The following is a 22,292-nucleotide window of genomic DNA, read 5'->3' on the forward strand; positions in this document are numbered from 1 at the left end:
TAAAAATTCCTAAATATTAATAAAAATTGAAAGAAAATATTTTTTTCTTTTCGATATTATTGATCTCCATTCGGTAAAACATTTTTGAGCAATAAAATTAGTCTGTTCGATATTTTAATAAAAAAATATTTTATAATAAATTTTATATAAAAAAAGTTTTTTTCAAATATAAATAAATGCATATCTAAATAACATTTATGATTTCTGGGTGCGCGAGCAAGTAATCTCGACCGGAAGCGGAAAGAGTTACGTGCCCTTTATTACCCAGCGTGCATCAGTCGTTCTTTTCCGTGGATATCCAAGATGGTGAGTAACGTCGATTTCGTTCATCTGCTAAAATCGCTTGTAATCCTTAAAACCTATTGTTAATTTTTTAAAACAATTCATCTTTCACGAAATCTAATGATGCTATCAACATTTTCTCGATATAGGGTATCGATATTTGCCACCGATTCGAGAGAAAAGTTAGGAGAACTGCTCCTAAAAGCAATGATATATATTTGCGTCTACTGGTGAAGGTAAGTGATCACGTTTTATTTTCTTTTTTTTTTCTTTTCTGGAATTAAATATTTAAATTCGTACGTTTTTTTTTTTTTTTTTAATATCTTTAAAAAATAGTTACGATTTAATGTGAATTCGTTTTTGCTTTAATTTTCATTTGGATCCAAAATGGCCACGAGGTTGTATTTTTAAAGACCGAAATTTTCCTCCCGAAATGTGATTTGATTTGTCTTTTAAATAAGTAACTTGGCGCTTACGCACTTATTGTACCGCAATATTTATTTAGTATTTTCAAGTTGTGATTTTTTTTTTTTTTTATTGAACTGTTAGATGAAAGCACAAAATAGTTAAACACCCTCTCCGTGTTAAGAATGGCTTTTTAAAGTTATTTCAACGTGGTATAATAAATGCATAGTTACCAATAACTTAATTTTTTAAAATTATTTTTATGTAATATTTTGTGGTTAAGTCTTTTGTCTAACCACATGGGGTTTATTTTGTAAGTGTGATCATAGTTTAACATGATCACAAAACTTGGTTGCATTCAATAATTGTGTAAAACGTTGAAATACGGGTATACCAACATAAAAACTACCTTAAAAAGAAAAACTTGTTTTCTAAGAGTTTTGGGATGTGCTGAAAACGAATATCGCATTAATGAGGGCCGGCGATTAGTTTGGAACCTTTCCCCATGTTTTATGTAGTAATGTAACGCGGTCTGGGTTTCTATACACATAGATTCGAAAAAGTTGTAAAAAAAAAAAATAAATATTATTAAAGGCAAGATAACTAACTTTTCTACCTAACTGGATAATTTTTTTAGTGTTTTTAATGTAACATCTTTATTGAACTCAAAACTGTTTACCGATGTATTGGAAAATTTAAAATGGCGCCGGACTCTGTTAAACACGGTTAGTTTGGGAAAATGAGTTAAAAATAAAAACTATACAAAATACTGCTCAAAACTCTACGAATATGTCAGCCTATGTCACGGTAACATATTGAGCGAATGGTACTTGATAAGGAGTGTGGACCCTACGTAAACGTTTGGGTATTACCGACCCCCTCAGCATTCACCTTAATTTGTCGACTTTTAAAGGTTTTCTGGTACGTTGAGAACGAATATCGCATTCATTTTTTGCGCAAACAAGTAGTTATGCATGTTTGAAGACATTCAGTGTCCAACGTAATCACTATTGTTTTTGCTGGCGGCCATCTTTTTTCCCATTTAGGAAAAAAAGAGGCAGAATAGTGATTACGTTGGGTACTGAATGTCTTATTTGCACAAAAAATGAATGCGATATTCGTTCTCAACGTACCCGAAAACCTTTAAAAGTCGACAAATTAAAGTTGAATGCTGAGGGGTCGGTAAACTAAAAAAAAAAAAAAAAAAAAAATACCCAAACGTTTGCGTAGGTAGTACCGAGCGAATTTCTAACCATTTTGTATAGCTATTTTTAACTTGTGTTCCAAAACTTACCGTGTTCAGTAGAGAGTCCAGCTCCATTATAAATTTTCCAATACATCGGTAAAGACTACTTCGAGCTAAAGGAATATTGTTACATTAACAAAACTCTAAAAACGGGTTTGTATTACTGTACACAGATTCGAAAAAGTTGTCAAAACAACAAATATATAACAAGTTATCAAAGGCAAGATAAGTTACTTTTCTACCTAACTGGATATATTTTTCACGTTTTTATTCAATGTAACATGTTTATTCAAACTCGAAAAGTATACAGTGTTTACCGATGTATTGGAAAATTCAAAATGGCGCCCACAGTAAGTTCAGGAAAAGATGTTATAAATAATAAACTAGACAAAATACTGTTAGATGTTCGCTCAATGTTACCGTGACATAAGTTGACATATATTTGGTGTTTTTTTTTTTTTTTTTTTTTTTTTTTTTTTTTTTTTTTAATAGTATTTTGTCTAGTTTATTATTTATAACACCTTTTCTCAAACTTACTATGTTAAAGAGAGTGTCGGGCGCCATTTTGAATTTTCCAATACATCGCTAAACAGTAAACACTGCATGTTTTTCGAGCTGAATAAACATGTTACATTGAATAAAAACACAAATGTATTAAGTTTGGTAGAAAAGTAACTTATCTTGCCTTTGATAAAATTTATTTGTTATATATTTGTTTTTTGACTTTTTCGAATCTATGTACAGTAATACAAACCCCTAAACTCTTATCCAGTTAGGTAGAAAAGTAGTTGAGAACATTTGTTTTTTGACACCTTTTTTCGAATCTGTGTTGTAATACAAACCCCGCGTGGTTTGTATTACTGTACACAGATTCTAATGAAAAATCATCGCAGCTTTGTTTGGATTTAATGGAAAAATATCGCTGCATCGAGCGTCGTAAATTATGAGATGAACGAATCTTTTAGTGCGTTGTCACCCTCTGCACAATGACAAATTGTAAAACAGCGCCCAAAAGAGCACGATAAAATTAATTTTAGTTATAATAATGCCAAAACTGATTTCACTCTAATTATCTCGGCTGAAAGAAATTCATTCGAATAATGGAAAATGAATCACTTGATGCAAGATTACTCGAAAATTTATAGTAAAAAATGATTTTTTGTACGCAAAAATGACACGTGTTGGTTGACGAGTCGTCGTATATGGATCGACGTTAATATTAAGGAATGTTTTGCAGTTAAAATTCATGCCTTAAAGTGGTAGTAGATAAAACACGTGTCAACAATGATTCTAAACTTCAATAAATAGGTGCTCTAGTGTACTTACTGATCCGCGCTATTTTTTTTTAAATTGTATTTCCAAGTCTAAAGTTTTTTTATTCAATTGTAAGGTTAAAGTATAGAATATGTATAAAACACCCGCCTCTCCCCATGTTAAGAATGGCTTTTTAAATAACGTTATTTCAGCACGGATACCAATAAATACTGATGGATATGCGTAGATTTACCACTTTTTCGTTTGTTGGCTTGTTTCCCCCGAAATTTTTCATCTTTAAAATGTTACGCATAAAACTTAAAAAAAAAACTTTGTACTTAGTTTTCAAGTTTCCACTGATAATTAAGAAATTCGAAAAAGTTGTCAAAACAAATATATAACGAATAATTGTTATCAAAAGCAAGATAAGTTACTTTTCTACCTAATTGGATAATTTTTTCGTGTTTTTATTTAATGTAAAATGTTTATTCAGCTCGAAAGTCTTCATCGATGTATTGGAAAATTTAAAATGGCGCCGGATTCTGAACACGTTAAGTTTGGGAAAATGAGTTAAAAAAAAAAAAAAAAACTACGAAATACTGTTAAAACCCCCATCGAATGTCACGGTAACATATTGAGCGAGTTTCTAACAGTATTTTGTATAGTATTTTATAAACTCATTTTCCCAAACTTAACGTGTTCAACAGTCCGGCGCCATTTTTAATTTTCCAATGCATTGGTAAAGACTTTCTTCGAACGATTACTAAACGAAATCGGCGTGGAAAAAAAAAAAAATTTAGTCACTATAGTTAAATTGAACGTTTTTATTTCCTTAAAAAAGATTAATTTCAAAATGAATCTAAGGGAGATAATTCGATAGGTTATCTCCCCTGGATTGTTTATAGGAAATACATTGCGTAGTAAATACACAAGACACTTTAAGTTGAGTTTTTAATTTTCAAAGTAACCGTTCGAACTGGTGCTACTTAATCCGCTCGTGTTTACATTTTTATTTTTAATTATCAGATTTAATGCTTTGTATATTATAATTTTCAGTTTTATTACATTAAGTGAACTTTGGTACGCCGTGGCCACGTGGAAAAAACGCTGAGTTTATTGCGAGAATAAAAATGCGGTTATTTCATGTGTAAACACGAGATAAACTGATCCAATATTATATTTACATGGTTAAATTTATTTCTTATCGAAAAGATTCCTCATTAAAAAAAAAAAAAATGCCAACACAATTTTTTTCTCCTTAAACTCCACCCTCTTATCAACATTGTCTCCAGCTTGAATCTGTAGCTCTCTCGTGCAATAAAATTTTAACTCTAAAATCATTCCAACTCTTTAGATTTGTCGATGTCGTCCATGGACGTAAGTTAAGAGGCGCTTATGTCAACGGATACTTAAATCTAAGGGCGATAACCAGTATAGACAGTAAAATAAGCATATTTTGCAAGGTATAATTTGGGACGCTGAAATAATCAGAACCATGAAAGAATATTAAATAAAAAAAATAATTACACGATTACTGTAGCGGAGTTCAAGAAATTGCTGAAGCAGTTTACGAAAAGGAAACTAGTTGGCGATCAAACTATGCCTGAATGAGGTTAGTCCCAGAAATTGCTCAAGCAGTAAAATAAAAAATAAAATACGACTACTATACCTGCAAGCGCTGGGTGAAAGTCCTGGAAATTTCAACAAAAAAGTTAATCAACGAACTTAAATATAACAATGTTAACAAAATAAACTTGATGTACACAAAGTAAACCTTTTACAATGAAACAATGTTAATTAAAAACAAATTAAATAAACTGAATTAACGAAAAAAACTTTTGAAGTATTTAAAAAAGTATTAAATTTTTATTTTATTTTAACGAAAATAAAAAATTTGGTTTGTTTTTACTATGCACATAGATTCGAAAAAGTTGTCAAAAACAAATATAACAAATGTTATCAAAGGCAAGATAAATTACTTTTCTACCTAACTGGATAAGTCTTTAGTGTTTTTATTTAATGTAAAATGTTTATTCGGTTCGAAAAACAAGTAATGTTGAAGGCTGCTGGCAAACAAAAGATGGCCGTGATGTCTTCGGAGACCTGGTAATCACTTCAAAATAAGACAATAGTGTTAGAAATCCACCCAATTAATGTTAGTGACATTTGAGTGGGTTTCTAACACCATTTTGTTTTCACTTATTTTGAAGTGAATATTGAGTCCTCAAAGACATTGCAGCCCTCTTTTCTTGTTCGCCGGCAGTCTTCAACATTACTCGTTTTTCAAACCGAATGTAAAAAAAAAAAATAATTTTGTCCATTTGTTTCCAAATGATGATGGCTGATTTTTGATAATTTCTGATAACAACTCAAGGCAGGATCAATCAACTGACTGGAGACAAATGACTAGAAATTAACTTTTTATTCATTTTCATAAAATATTTTTTGATCTTAAATGCTAGGCGTTAGTTTGAACAAATTCTAAACACTAGTTGATTTTTTTCTTTCAAAGAAAAATCAACTCCGTATTTTGAGTTTACTATAACCGGTCCATCGGACAGCAAATTTACAAAATGAACGAACATCTTTTTTCAATCAAATAAAAAAAAACGTTCTGATCAAGGACGCAAAAAAAAAAAAAAAAGCTACCGACGAGAAAGACCGTTGTCTAAAATGAATATAACTTGTAAATTCTCAAGTGGCTCACAGTCAGTGACAGCATGAAACTTCAATTTCTTTCAAGTCAGATTTTTCCAACACCGATTTGTAGCATTGTGTATGTTTACATACGTGCTTGGAGTTCCAATCATGACATCGCCACACTGATGCTTCCGCAAGGGTGAAACTTATACATATGTGGATAATCATTCACTATCCAGGGTATCGTCCCCGTTCCTTTAGTTACTTAACTAGCTGTACTGCATCTCGGCGTTGCCTAGGAAAATAAATTGAAATTCCATCCATGAAACTCTGCAATGCTAAAAAAAAACTTTTATACTTCTGATTCAGTCTGTTAACGATTAGTATTTTCAAATACAATGGTTGAATCAAAACCATTGTCCTCATAGATACCCATCTGATGCTCAACTTTTTTGCTGAAGCAAATAGCCAAATGCCTTGCTTAATATTGCTTTTCCACTTTCTAAAATCGGTACTCTCGTTGAGGGGGGGGGGGTATTTTTCCTTAAAATAGTCTGATTCAGATACTGATTATTTCGGGGATGAAAATATTTTCAAATAAAGATATAATTTTAACCGAATGCAATGACAAATTTTTGAACTTTTGACTCCTTTGATTGTAACTGTCATGGCTGCACAGTTATGTTTTTAACGAGTTAAAAAACAAACTTGACACTATCATATTAACAACTTGATGTGTTTTGCGTCAATCTAATCACAATAAAGCCACAAATGCAAGTAACAATTTAATTCTGTGAAAATGAAATTGTTAAAAACAACCATACGTCCTAGTCAGTTGCATGATGAAATTTTCTAACCTTAAATAATTTTAATGAAAAATTAGATTTCACTTTTTCATTTGAAATTCTGACTGCAATGATGAAAATCTTCAACTTCCGTGGCTCTGATTCATTCTTTGATTGTAATTGCCAATCCGCTGAGCAGCTCAGTTTTTATTTTTTTAAATAATTAATCCATAATCAGGTTGCATTTTGTATTAAGTTTTTGTTTCTAAATAAACCAGGTTGTGTTGAAATCAAACTTATTTAACTCTGAATACTTTGTGACGGCTCACCCACCTATTTATCTACCGGTATTTTAAATTTTTGAGCGATTATCACTACTTTCCTGTCTCAGTTCTCGCTTAATTGGTCGATGCTACCTGCATTTTGAAATGATAAAACACAACATAACCAGGTAGGTTGAAAAGTAACGTACCGTGCACATTTTTTTATAACCATATTTCCGTTTTTTTTTTTTTTGTTTTTTTGTTTTTTGTCGTGATGTGATTTTGAAGGTTTTAAATTTTCAGATAAAAAGTAATGTCTAACTCAACATTTATGTAACCACATTCATGTGGATATAAATTTTCGGTGCTGAAATTTTATTTAAAAAGCCGTTCTTAAACATGGGGAGGGGAGGATGTTTTGTAACTATTCTATACTTTAATCTTACAATTGATTTTTTTTTTTCTTTTTTTTTTTTTTTTTAACTTTAATTAAACTTGGAAATAAGATTTAAAAAATAGCGTGGATCAGTAAGTGCACTAGCACCAAATTTTCTTAAACAGAATTATAAAATTCCAAATATCTTAACATATTTATTTTTTGTATTCCAAAGTGGGCTCGGTTAGTGTGAACAGATGGGGTCCCAAGATCTAGCCTCGTTCTGAGTTGGGGAGGAAAGGTGGGTAACGTCATACTCTGTGACTGGTGTCGTTAACTTTGAACAACAGAAAAAGAATTAAAGAAGCAGTTCCAAGAATTTTCGAGCATTTATTTCTATAGACAACATTTAAGAATTAGAATTTAAAGTAAAATTTCAAATTTTTTTTAAATGCGACGGTTCAAAAAATTTAGCATTTTTACAATTAAACAATTCAAAGAATATTCTTTAAAAAGTTCCACGAGGTTAGTTACTTTTCATATAATGTTAAAACGTTTTTATTTTTTTGCCTTGACACCAGTTATGACGTAACCACAGCCACCAAGAGTAAGAAGACCTGTTAACTGAAAAATGTCTGCAGGCAATGTAAGATTTGTCGGACTGTCAGTACTATATGAAGGCCATTTGAAAGAGCAATAAAAGATTTTTTTAAAAAGGGAACGCGGTTCGATTAATACTGAAACTGAACTGAATATCTATAAATATAAAAGCGAAAATGTAGGGGGAGGGAAGAGCGGTAGCTCTAGATATATTTAAGGCTTTTGACAGGGTATGGCATGAGGGTCTCCTCAGGAAAATTAGATCATACGGTATCACTGGTAGAATACTTAACGTAATTAAATCCTTCTTAGATAAGATCCAGGTTGTCCACGACGGTCGTACATCTAAACAATGATATAAATGCGGGGGTGCCCCAGGGTTCTATCCTTGGACCTCTACTGTTCCTGATATTCATAAATGACCTCCCCGACAAAATTGCCTCTGAGATGGGTATATATGCTGATGACACTAGACTATGGCAGGCACGACAGGAAGACGAATGAACACATTTCTAAAGAAATGGCAGAAACACTAGAGGAAGACCTCCAATTTGTAGTAAAATGGGGGACCAAAATAGTTGGTCACGTTCAATGCCGCCAAGACCAAAACAAGTTTCATTCAATAATTACAAGAAACCCTCTCTCCCACCTATTGCAATGGCCAACAACTCATTATCTGAGAGTACATCAGGAAACATGAGTTGGAACAATTACATTGAAGGCATTGCCAGGGCCGCTGCAAGAAAGGTGGGCTCTCTCTACCGTGCTAGACAACTACTAACACCCGAAAGTATCCTGTACCTCTATAAGGCCACCATTCGCCCTGTATGGAGTATTGCTGTCACATTTTAGCTGGTGCATCTGCTACTAGTCTCTCGCTCCTCGACAAGGTTCAAAAGTCGCAAACCTGATAGGCCCAGAACTGGCATCTAAGCTTCAGCCTCTGTCCCATCGACGAAATGTTGCATCCCTCTGCCTTTTCTACAAGTATTTTAGTGGTGAATGCTCTGATGAACTGCAATCACTTGTGCCCCCACGACGTGAGCACACTCGACAAACCCGACAGGCTACTAAATCCCACCCCCACACTGTAGAGATCTCTAGATGTAAAAGATCCTTTTACTCCAATAGTTTCTTCCCCAGAACCGCTAGACTCTGGAGTTCCATTCCAGGTCCCTGCTTCCCCAACAGTACTGACGTTCAGAAGTTCAAGTGTAACGTGAACCGACATCTTGCTGCCCAAATCCCTACATAGTACCCCCGTAGTTGTTGCCCCTGATAGTAGCCCCCTACACCAAAGTGGCAATTTACCTTGTTTGGGGTGAAAATGTAATTTAAAAAAAAAAAAAAAAAATGGGTATTCGCTTTTTCTGTATGTCCGCGAAAGACTTTTTTCTGCCGCCTTCTTGCGGGGCTCGCTCCTTAAAACTTTATATTAAATCGTATGTATGTTTTAACAACGGGTGTCGCCCATCTATTTAATTTGCCCGACTTTAAGAAGTTAAATATTCAACATTTTTCGATCGTCGCGTGTTGCTTTCACTTTTCACTATGATTCGAACTGGATGTAAACGTCAGTCAACTATCCCGGATTAAACAATTTAACCTCATTAAAAACTGCTGATGTTTGACATTCACTTTTTAATCACTCTTACATTGGTAATGTCGCCGTAGCGCAGATGTTCAGGCTCAGTCTATATGCCACAAACCTCCAGGTTTAAACTTACCCCCCTTAAATCGCTGTTTTTATTTTATTTTATTTTTACTTAAACGGGGTTAATTATCCTTCTTCTCCCCAACCTCACACACATGCCTACAAGCACTCGGGCAAAGGCGGGTGCCCCCCCCTCCTCCTCCTCAGTAAAATAAGTAATTTTAAAGCAATATATGATTTAATACTGATAAAACTGAATTGTGAATTTAGAGAACAAACAATTAAAGAAACATTAAACACATTTTTTGGCCTTCAGAACAAGATCAAAGTGTAGTATCTGTTTTGATGCTACAGTTTACCTTTTCTGTCCTTCTGTCGGTGGAGAAATCTTTCATAACTGAGATTATTTTTGTTCCTAGCCAGAGTGCCCCTCATTGGGAAGCTGAATTTTGCCCACAAGATTATATGTTGAAATATTTAAATAAGTATTTTAAATACAGAAATTATATTTAAAGTTTTGGTTTTCTGTTCTTCTATGTCCATTCCCCCTCCCCCCTGTTTTTCATCAAAATGTGTAGCGTCAGTGATCGCTCACTGGGAGTAACCTGTGGTGTTCCCTGGAGAGCAAGTGACAAGTCTCCCCAGATTTCCAGTGTTCTCCGCCTCTTTACCTGGTCCTGAATATGACCTTAAACTATATCCAGTGGTGAGGCTCCAGACTTTGGGGAGTGTGGAGCCACCCTTTAATTGCCATTGCTCCCAGGTCCACTCTGACCCAGAGTGGTAGTACCTGTTAGGGTCCCAACTATGGGTTAAATAGAAACAGACTTGAAAACAAATATATTCTATTAAAAAAAATTTCTTCAATCTTTGGATTTGGCATTAAATAACCTGAAAAGGGTTGATATGCCGTAAAACAAAAACTAACCACCTCTTGACCACTTGTACAGATGATTGCATGTTATCGCAACAGCCATTGTCACTGATTTCTCGTTGGCATCGGCCATTGGTGTTTCCTGGGGTTTGGGTGATAAAATGCCTCCCCAATTACCAGATTTGAACTGCACACTTCCAGTGGAGATTTGGTTAGTACTCTCCCACCTCTGTCTTTCCATCCTCCCTGACCCTTCACAACTAGTTGGTGTGGTGTCAGTCGATGTCATCTAGTGGCTTGGCTTTTTGGCCAAGATCAAAGTGTAGTATCTGTTCAGATGTGGCACTTCTGTTTCTTGTTCTCAGTGGAGGAGAAATCCTTCACGATTGAGACAATTTTTATATTTGTACCTTTTCTCCACGTTAAAAAAATGACCCTGGTGTCTAACTCTGTCCCGTGGGGAGGCATTGTAAATAGGTACACCTGTTTTTTATTACTATTATAATAAATAAGGGTGCTTGTGCAGTGTATGCACGTGTATTTTAAATATTATTTCTAAGTTAAATTAAATTTTGCGCTTGTATTACTGTACACATAGATTCGAAAAATGAAATGTATACCAAATAAAGGCAAAATAAGTTACTTTTCTACCTATCTGGAAAGGTTTTTAGTGGTTTTACTCACTTTAAAATGTGTAATCGCTTCGAAAATCATACAATGTTTATCAATATATTTTAAAAAGAAATGTCGGCTAGCTTGCTATTGAACTTGGTAAGTTTGGAAAAATGAGTTCAAACAAATTGTACAAAATACTCTTAGAACCCCATCGAATATATGTCCGCCTATGTCACAGTAACATAGAGCAAGTTTCTAGCAGTATTTTGTATAATTTTTTTTTTTTTTTTTTTTAAACTTGTTTTCCCAAACATACCGTATGCAACAGCAAGCATGCCGTCGTTTGCTTTTTTTTAAATACATCGGTAAACACTGTTTTTCGAGACGAATGAACACTTTACAGTAAATAAAAACACCAAAATTTATCCAGTTTGGTAGAAAAGTAACTTATGTTGTCTTTGATAACATTTACGTTTGACAACTTTTTCGAATCTATGTATAGTAAAACAAACCCGTCATTTAAATTACAGTTAAAATGTTATAAAAAGCAAAAACTTGAAAGTTTTAAATATATTTCAAAGAAATAAATTACGCCCGGTGCTAAAATATTGGAAATTCACCGATCGTTAATAAAATAAAAATAAAAACTGCCGTGAAAAATGCTAAATTAAAAATATTTGGAAATACTCTGAAAAGTTTATTTAAAAGAACTGACTGAAAAATATTTTTGGAGTATTTTAAATTTTAAAAAAAAAAAAAAAAAAAAAAAATCTTTCTCCGGTAGAAAACAGTTCAAAAACTAGTTCACTTACTATATTTTGTTAGATTAAATTATCCTGATGTGCAATTATAATAGTTATTATTGAAATGGAGAATTGTTCTTTCTCTTTAGGACATATATGGACAGTTGGTAACACATTGGTAGCCATGGACAATCGGTAGCCATATTTTTTATGCCTTTTAGCGTGACCATGTGGTTGAATACCGGAAACTTTCTATACCTACAGGTTAATCAAAGTGGCATAACCCACCTCTTCCCTGAACTAAGAGCGAGGCGGGATCTTGGAACCCCCATCCATTCACATTAACCGTGGGCTCTTCTGTCCGTAGACAGATGCAATTTTTATTTTCCTACTCTAGAGCTGGGTTTTTTCCATATTTAAACTTACCACCTTCACAAATGGAAACTCTATTTTTAATCTTAAAGATTTAAGCAATTCACACCTTAATTAAATTAAAACAAAATAGGTTTGTGTAATTTTAACTTGAAATTCTGACTGCAATGATGAAAATCTTCAACTTCCGTGGCTCTGACTTAATTTTCTGATTGTAATTGCCAATCCACTGAGCAGTTCAGTTTTGATGATTTCTATTAGAAGTTAGTAAAGTGTCCCTTTTAAAGAATAAACCTGGTTTCATGTTTTTTAATTTCTAATGATTATTGAATAGATAGTTTGAAATGTGGTGGCAGGGTTTAAGATTGACATGCTGAACGTTTGGGGTTTAAATCTATTAAGTATTTTGATGCTGTAAACAAGTATTTTATTACTAATATGGCGTCGTGTTCAATAGTTGTGGATTCTGATATTGAAATGTTAAATAAGATTTTCAAAAAATTCTCTAGAAAAAACATTTTCTGGGAAACGGTTTTCTGTGTCTAATATATATTGTTAGCAGGCTACCTTGCATTGCTCGGTTGTAAACTATGCTTAATATATTTTAGTTTATGGAGATTTCATCCAATTCTCGATACTGTACCCAATATATAGTAATTTCATTTTTTTTTAATGACTGGAGTGCCATCAGGTGGAATTGAAATAAAAACATTTCGCACTCATGCCTTATTTGTTACAGTCTGAGCTAACAGATGAATATCAGAACTTCAAAAAATTAACCAACTTTTCCGTGTTAGTGGTCTGGCAAAGCCAAAGGGGAGACAACCAAGCAAGAAAGAACCCTAAGCAAAATTCATCCTAAAGCAACAAAACTGGAGCTAGTCTGCTAGGACACTATGTACAAATGTGGGAATATTTTATTGGTTTTTACCAATTGTCACAAAATTTTAACCTTAGAATAGTATTATAATCTTCAGAGCCTGCAAATTTTCATGTAGCTTCGTCCCAAGAACCAAAGATATGAGCATTTCTATATTCAATTTGGCTACGTGTGTGTGTGTGTGTGTGTGTGTGTGTGTATAAGTAAATTTTAGTGTATAAGGATTATTTGATACTGAAGAAATTCATAATCGTACCCCATTTCCATAAGAGGGGAGATATAGCATGAGAAATATTTGGAATCAAGTCTTCCCTTGCTGTTATTTCAGATCATTTGAAACCATAGCAAGTTTTAGTCTTCTCTCTCCAAGGCCAGAGATTTTGGGGGAAAAAAAAATGATTCTATTCTAAAATAGCATTTATAAAATATTTCCAAGAAACCAATTTCTTATTTGATCAAAATTTTTAATAAAATAAATGCTAACATTTTTACTGACTGCAATGATGAAAATCTTCAACTTCCGTGGCTCTGATTCATTCTCTGATTGTAATTGCCAATCCGCTGAGCAGTTCAGTTATGTTTACATTTTAAGACAACTTTTTTTTTCTTTTTTTACCATCAATGTGAGAATTGGCTATTGAATTTTATTTACTATTAATCGAATAGTTAATGAAATAAAAATATAGGCATGAATACTATTGAAAGATGTATTTTTCTGTGAAAGTGAAATCTTGTTAAAGTCGACCAAGCAAACCCAGTTAGATCAGTTGCGTGACTTTAAAAAAATTCCATTCACTTTTCTTCTATCATTCAAATTTTAAGCTCGGCAATTAAAGACTAGATATCACTAACTTGAAATTCTGACTGCAATGATGAAAATTTTCAACTTCCGTGGCTCTGACTCACTCTGATTGTAATTGCCAATCTGCTGAGCAGCTCAGTTTTTATTTTTTACATTTATGATATTAGTATACTTTTGGTGCTTCCATATAAGATTTTGTTTCAAGTAGAACAAATGTTGCCTATGTAGTTATCAGGTTGCAAATAGTAACATATTCAAAAATTATAGAAAAAAAATGAGGCAGAAAAACAATTATGAAAAGTTCCAATAGGGAACAAATATAGAGGATGTGATGGAGGCAAAAGGGGAGTAACTCAATTAAAACGCAATATGTGGCAGACAAAATTAAAACTTTTTTTTTTTTTTTTTCTTTTAATAACTTTAACTGATTACATTTGTAAGAAATTGCAAACGTAATTACCTCCCCTGGTAACGCTCCCATTCAAATCATAAGATTTTTTCTTTCATAAATAATTATTTTCTGTAATTTACTTAAAATTCAATAGTTTTTCGTTATTATAATATAGAAACCTGAAACTTTATTCTTATTCGTCTTGACTTTTTTAATGTGTTTTCATGTGATTTCAGCTTTACCGCTTCTTGGCCAGAAGGACCAACTCTATGTTCAACAAGGTGGTATTGAAACGCCTTTTTATGAGCCGAACTAACCGGCCTCCAATTCCATTGTCAAGAGTTGTCAGGCACATGAAGAGACATGGCCGTGAAGACAAGATTGCTGTTGTAGTTGGAACTGTCACGGATGATATCAGAATGTTTGACATGCCCAAAATGAAGGTACGACAACACTTTTCATGAATCTAACATTTCTTTGTAATGGATGATTTTAAATTATTTTTCTCTAACAGTGAATTGTCTCTTTATAAGACATGGCAAAAAATAGCGTCTCGCTTCATATTTAATTTGCTTAGTTTTAAAGATAAAATAGGGAAAAGATCTCTGACCAACTTGTAGTGTAAACAAATATTGCAATAAATCTTAAACTAAATTTTGTGTTAATACTAACAGGTCGCCCCAGCATTACCTGGTTGTAAAATATATTTGCATATATTTTGATTAATGCAGATTTCGTATATTATAATGGACCCAATTTATAGTAATGATTTTTTTTTTTTTTTTTTTTTTTTTTTTTTACATGCCCCAGCATATTATAAACACACCAACCTCCTAATGTTAAGAACAGCTTTCGGTGTGTGTACACACACACAAATATAAAATGCAACGGAGACACTTTGCTTTATGATTGTTTTTTGACTTTTCGTATAATCTTTTTTGTATAAAAAATATTAAAAGTTCCACAATTGTTGTTGTCACAAGCGGTTTCGATTCGTCCACGAATCATCAGTTGTTGAAGTAAAAGTCCGAAGGAGCAAAAGTGAGAATTAAGTGAAAACTAAAATATACAATAAACGCCGATGAGTTAAAATATATAGTCGATTAAAAATTTGAGTATTAAAATCAACAAGCTCGTGGACACCATTAACAGTCCTTCCAATACAATTTACGCAAGACATTTTAGAATGTTACTGCTTTTCTCAAATGCAATATCATTTATGGTGGGTTAAAGGGTTGTAATATGATGCTTCAACACCTGATGATCCGTGGACGAATCGAAATTGCTCATGACAGCAACAACTATGGAATTTATTACTTTTTGATTTTGATACAAAAATGATTATACGGAAAATCAAAATTTAAAAATGAATGGGGGAAATGCTGCCTAAATATACCAATTTTACACACAATAATACAATAAACGTTATAAGATATAAAAACATTGTCATTTTGATAAAAATTACTTCTGTCCTTCATTTCCAGCTGACAGTAAAGACCAGCGTCCTGATAATCAATAATAATTTAAAAAAAAAAAAAAAATTTTTTTTTCTTTTTTTTCTAGAGCTATTTTTAAAGCTTCTAGTTTTGCCCCTGTGGAGAAGTAAGCAAATAGCAAAGTTTTGATAGAAAAAAAGTTATAAAAAGATTTGTACATTGCGATACTACACTTCATCTTAAAATCATTTATTTAAAAAAAAATGTAATTCTCCAAATCTTGTTTATATTTAACCAACAACTGAAAAATGTCAGAAAATTTTGTTCCTTACAAAATGATTTGTAAAAAGTTATATAAATATATAAAAGCAAGCTTGGCCGCCAGTAAATAGCAATATTTGTTTACCAAGCAGACTGAAGGTGATTTTTTTTTTTTTTTTTTTTTTTTTTTTTTTTTTTTTTTTAAGCCGGACATGTATAAATGCAGAACCAAATGTTTACGAATGTTAACTTAGAATTAATGCTTTATGCCAACTAGATGATTTTTGCAATAGTAATTCCTAATGCATTTTATATGAAAAATCCATGAAAAATTTAAGCCGGATCAGTCCAGTAATGGAAATAAGGAAAATAGTGCTTTTGAAACCTTTTGGTAAAATAACTGTTTTGCATTGAATCACCTGCAAGAATTGATATCCCACAAAACTTTGTCTTCAATAATCTATTTTTTGAGTGATCAACTTGATTTGCTATGATGAAACAAACTTCCATTTCTGATTTTTCCTGAATGGAACTTGCCAATCCACTGAGCAAATTTTAAGAAAAACAGTTCCATCTATTTGTTTTTAATGTTTTTCTTTTGTCCGTCAACATATTTAACTTTTATTCTTAAAAATTAATACCAGCTGTTTACTAAAGATCCATTTAGCTTTTTTTTTTTTTTTTTTTTATCTTCCCAGGTCAAAGTGACTTTCAAACTTCAATACTTTTTTTCCTAATTTCTAAACAAACGTAATAAAATGTTCAAAATTGAACTAGTTTTTCGATATAAGAGTTGCTATGAAGAAATTTAAATTTAGAAGTGATTTGAATCCTTATGGTTTTGATTTATTAAATTGAGATTTGAAAAGTATAAAAAGTTGATGGAAAATAAAATTGTCTAAATTATACGTGTTTTATATAGAAATAACCAGTTTGCATAACTCACTAAAACTGTAAATATTAAAATAATTTCCTTCAAATATTAAAGCTTTTACTTATGTACTTTCTCATTAGTCTTTGAGATTTTTTTAATCTTTATCTGTCTCCAAATGATGATGGCTGATCTTAGTTTGACATTTTCTGAGAACAACTTCAGGCAGGATCAATCAACTGACTGGAGACGTATGCCTAGAAATTGTAATCGAAGGCCGAAGTTATCTTTATTTTTAAATATAGAAATATTTATACTTTCATATTTTGTACATGAAATAATAGAAAATATATACGTTTCATGTTAATTTTATTTATGTGAATAGATGCAAAAGTTTTTTTGTTTTTGTGAAAACGTAACTGTTTTTGTGAAACGTAACATCATTTGCACTTTAATACAAGTACATTTTTATATGTAAAAAATTACAGGTTAATAATTTGCAGAGATAATTTATAGTAATGATTTGTTTTTTTTTTTTGTGTGCCACCGAGAATCCAAACCAAAGTGTTTAGCTTAAAATTTACTTTTTTCTTTCGCATTAATGCCTGAGCTTTGAAGACCTGTTTGCTGCAAGGCTCAAAATTAAAACGTGAACCAGTAACTATTACGTTACATATGCATATTCGTAATGCCACCGTTCAACTTTCACCTAACCAATTTCATTTTAAATTTTCACACTTTTGATCGATTTTCCCTGGCCAAAACCCAAATATAAAGTTTTGCATGTGTTCGAATACTCTATATATTAAGTTTCATGTCTGTAGGCCAAAATCTGACAGTTTTGTAGGCAAACTTAAACAAATATATGCATACATACCTATATATTGAAATAGGTTTGTGTTTACTATTAACTTTTTATACAAATATAAATCGTGTAGAATATCTGCATGAATGTAATTGTTTACTTTTATAGATTTTTTTTTTTTTTTTTTTTAAACCTTTTGGTAAAATAACTGTTTTGCATTGAATCACCTGCAAGAATTGATATCCCACAAAACTTTGTCTTCAATAATCTATTTTTTGAGTGATCAACTTGATTTGCTATGATGAAACAAACTTCCATTTCTGATTTTTCCTGAATGGAACTTGCCAATCCACTGAGCAAATTTTAAGAAAAACAGTTCCATCTATTTGTTTTTAATGTTTTTCTTTTGTCCGTCAACATATTTAATTTTTATTCTTAAAAATTAATACCAGCTGTTTACCAAATTTTTTTTTCTTCTTCTCAATCAATTGATAAAGATTCTCAATCGATTGATAAAGATTCTCAATCGATTGATAAAGATTCTCAATCGATTGATAAAGATTCTCAATCGATTGATAAAGATTCTCAATCGATTGATAAAGATTCTCAATCGATTGATAAAGATTCTCAATCGATTGATAAAGATTCTCAATCGATTGATAAAGATTTATAAAAGAATGCTCAATATCAAAGGAGGGCAAGATATACTTTTTATTTGTACATAAGAATTAATGTCGCTACACATTCATGAGCATGTTTCGGTCAAGTTATAACTGGCTGACCGAACCATGCTTATGTGTAGCAACATTTTGCTTATGTAAAACTGTATATGTATGTATATATTTGTACATTTCAGACCCATTTAGATCTTAATTTGCATATTGATTTTACAAATCACTTCTGGTTGTGATTTTGAATTGTCATTTTTATATGTGTGTGTGCACAATATTTTCATCAATAGTAAAGTATGTCACTCTGATGAAAGTATCTTATACTTTGAATTTATTTGCTATATGGCAAAATTTTTACAAGGAAGCAAAAACCCCATTAAAAAGGGTGGGGTTCGTCCGTTGTTTCTAAATATAAAAATGTCTATACTTTTAGAATAGTTTGTCACCACAAGACCGCCATAAATTTTTATTTTTCATACATATCTCTTGTGTACTGAAATTCATATGTATAATTGGTTCCCCATGAAATCATCATTCCTTGATTACTTTCTATCACTACCTCCTCTTTTAGGAATCAATATACAATGTTTATTTACCCGATCTTCACAGGTTAACAAAAAATGTGACAAGGATGGGATGGGGGGTATTTTCTAGTGTGTGTGTATATGGCTGGCTTGGCAATCCATTTCTAGATTGTGCTAGTATGTAATATGAACGTTGAACTGAATTTGATAGGTGCGTGTGAAAATAAACTATTAATAAAGATCTTTTAATCAATTGACGCCTCATTATTAATCTAATTCCGTTGTATGAATATATTAACAGGACTTTTGGGAATTTTTAGAAACTGGATGTTATGATGTAAAAGATGACCAGCAAATTCTACATCAGGACCCTCTTTTTGGTTGAAATAGTATTTAAATTATTAAAAAAATTAATTTTGACTTGATGCATAAATGGTTTCATTGCTAACTATGCAGTTTTGTCTCCAAATGATGATGGCTAATATTTTTGACATTTTCTGAGAACAACTCAGGCAGGATCAATCAACTGACTGGAGACAAATATCTACAAATTCTTATAAACAATTTTGTTGCAATTTTAAAGCACTGGCTTTTAAAAAATTTTATTAAACTAGCAAAAATATGCTTCCTCCGGTTGTATATTTTTCCACAACTGAGAAATTGTGAAAATAATTTGCTTTTAGCTATTTACAAGAAAATCCAAATAGCTCAGTTGGTAGAACCTTAGATTTCAAGATTTTTATTTTTGATTATGGCATCAAATTCACAAAATGAAAAATTAAGCTTTCTATTATTGTATCTCATTTCCCTTGGTTCTGTTAATTTTGCAGCATATCCTTAAAGTATGCTTATAATTTTTAATATAAAATATGACATTTGTAAACCTCAGAATTTTTAATATTAAAAAAATGAAAGTTCTAAATATATCATGATCTCAGTTTAATTTTTATATTTGATATAAGTTTGTTTTTTATGTAAAATAGTTATGAATTTGAACATATTTCTTCATGCTTATTTTGATTAACAAATAAAAATCCAGAGTTAAACTCGTTATGAAATTTTGACTGCAATGATGAAAATCTTCAACTTCCGTGGCTCTGACTCAATTTTCTGATTGTAATTGCCAATCCACTGAGCAGTCTATTATTTGATTGGAATCTGCTTAGCAATTCTGGTGTTAATGTTTTGCTTACATAATTTAACAATACAAATTAGAAAACTCAATTTTGTAAATCTATAAATCAGTTGATTTTAATAAGGCTGTCTACAAATCATTTTTTCTTGACGTTTTTTTTTTTTTTTTTTTTTTTTTTTCAACTTTAAAGTACTAATCAATTGACAAATTTATCATTTTTTGCAGACAAAATATATTTTCCATCATTAATCTCAGTGTATTAGTTATGACACTTTTCTTAGAGAGAAATTTCTCTCTCTCTCTCTCTCTCTCTCTCTCTCTCTCTCTCTATATATATATATATATATATATATATATATATAATCTCTGACAGTATGAATTTTTTTTATTCACACAAATTTTATCTTGTTACTTGAATTGTTGTAGATCTGTGCCCTGCGTATGACAGAGCGAGCCCGTGGTCGTGTTCTGAAGAGTGGAGGCGAGATCCTGTCTTTTGATCAATTGGCCATCAAGGCCCCCAAGGGAAACAACACCATCCTTATGCAAGGTAGTTTAAGTTTTTTGTAAACTGAAAATTATTTCAAATGACATCTTTTTATTGAATGCATTATTTATACTCGAAATGTGTAATAACATCTGAATCATATTTTGTTCATTTCAGGTCGCCGTAAGGCCCGTAAAGTGTACAGACACTTTGGTCCAGCTCCTGGTGTTCCCCACAGTCATACAAAGTAAGTATCTAACAACTCTCACTCTTCCTTTATAAACTAAAGATTCAAAAAATCCCAGTTAATTCAGTACTAGTGGCAAGAAAGGGGAATATTTTAAATAATGACAGTTCATTTTGCACAATGCTAAACTCCCCCCCCACCCCCACCCCCCCCCCCTTTTTTTTTTTTTTTTTTTTTTTTTTTTTTTTTTTTTTTTTTGAAAGCTAGACATGTGAGTGAGAGGTTCAAGTTACTTCCTCCCTCCAAATAAAAGAATCATGGGATATTTTTCTGGTTATTGCTGACTCTTCATTTTTTCATATTCATAGTTGTAGGTGTTAATTGATTTTTCAGTTCAAAAGTAGCATTTCCATTGTCACACATGCAAATGGATTGATTTCATATTTTTTGCTTGTAAACTTTTATATATTTTTACAAAAAAAAATCAGCTTGCACCAGTAGAGATTTAAACTCATTCGTTTTGGAGTTTCAAACTTTATATAATGTAAAAAGTTCAAAATATTTCGCCTTAAAGCAAATTCAGGGTTTTTCAGAAGCATTCACTTTACAGTACATATTCGGTTAATATTTAATATATGTAAGAAGTCATGTTACAGGTGGAAGATGTCTTAGATTTGGGCTAGATTTTAATTTTGATAGTTTCAATTGTATTACAAAGTTTAACTTGTTTTTGATTGAAATGAATTTGCCAATCCGGTCAATTTTAAATGTAAAGACTATTTCATTTAGATTTCTTGATTAAATTTTTTTTTTTTTTTTTTTTTTTTTTTTTTTTTTTTTTTTTTTTTTTTTTTTTTTCTCTCTCTCTCTCTCCAGGCCCTATGTACGATCTAAAGGCCGTAAATTTGAACGGGCCAGAGGACGCCGAAAGAGCACAGGTTACAAGAACTAAAGACTTTTTTCCTGGATTCAAGAACGAGATTTCATCTCTTTTCTCGGAAAATTTAACTGGCAATAAATGCCATCTGTATAAAAAAATCAAAATTGTTTTTTGTTTTATTTTAAAAATTTACGATTTTCTTAGATTTAAAAAAAAAAAAATCTGAAAATAAAATTATCCAACTTGTAAATGGAGTGTCGATGGTTTGTAAGGTCAGGACTTGCAACTATATACAGCCTTCGGGGAAACGCTTAATTAAAAATGTTTTTCACATCACATTTGATGCTATTCTATGTCCTAATAAATTTAATTTGTCTCAAAAGTATCAAACAGTACTTCATATAATCACACAGTTGTTTAGTGAGGAATAGTTATTTAAATGCAAAATCAAGATTTTTACCGCAATAGGTGAAATTTCGGTATTTGTACAGTTTAATCAAGACATTAAAAATGAAAATATCGGAGGGGGGGGGTATATTGTACGTATCTGTTTTGGACTGAAGATCTCCGGAAAAAAATTTCATTTAATTTGATCGAGTTTTTATTTTACAGCAGAAAAAACAATTTTATGAGAGCGCGTTAAAGTCAGCGATTACAAAATTTGTTGAACTCGCCAAAGGGAGATAACTCCAGTTAAAGCGCTGACACTCCCTCCTCATCTTTATTATTAGCTGTTCTTCCTAAACATCAAACCTGTTGTTCAGTATCATAACAAATTTTTTTTTCGTAAAATAAAAACTTGATGAAATTAGGTGAAATTTTTTTAATGTCTTGACTAAACTGTATAAGTGTC

General features: G+C 31.7%; 1 protein-coding gene across 1 annotated transcript; it reads left to right on the forward strand.

Moving 5' to 3' along the window:
- The first annotated feature begins 201 nt into the window (after window positions 1–201).
- On the forward strand, window positions 202–21,603 carry LOC145252477 (large ribosomal subunit protein eL18-like). The gene is made up of 6 exons (XM_080111900.1): window positions 202–306; window positions 432–518; window positions 14,419–14,625; window positions 20,312–20,435; window positions 20,550–20,619; window positions 21,436–21,603. The coding sequence occupies exons 1-6, from the start codon at window positions 304–306 to the stop codon at window positions 21,509–21,511; spliced, it is 567 nt and encodes a 188-aa protein (XP_079968026.1). The 5' UTR covers window positions 202–303; the 3' UTR covers window positions 21,512–21,603.
- Window positions 21,604–22,292: the final 689 nt, after the last annotated feature.

This window comes from Euprymna scolopes, chromosome 29, assembly GCF_053919585.1.
Source record: "Euprymna scolopes isolate OS-2025 chromosome 29, ASM5391958v1, whole genome shotgun sequence".
NCBI lineage: Eukaryota > Metazoa > Mollusca > Cephalopoda > Sepiida > Sepiolidae > Euprymna > Euprymna scolopes.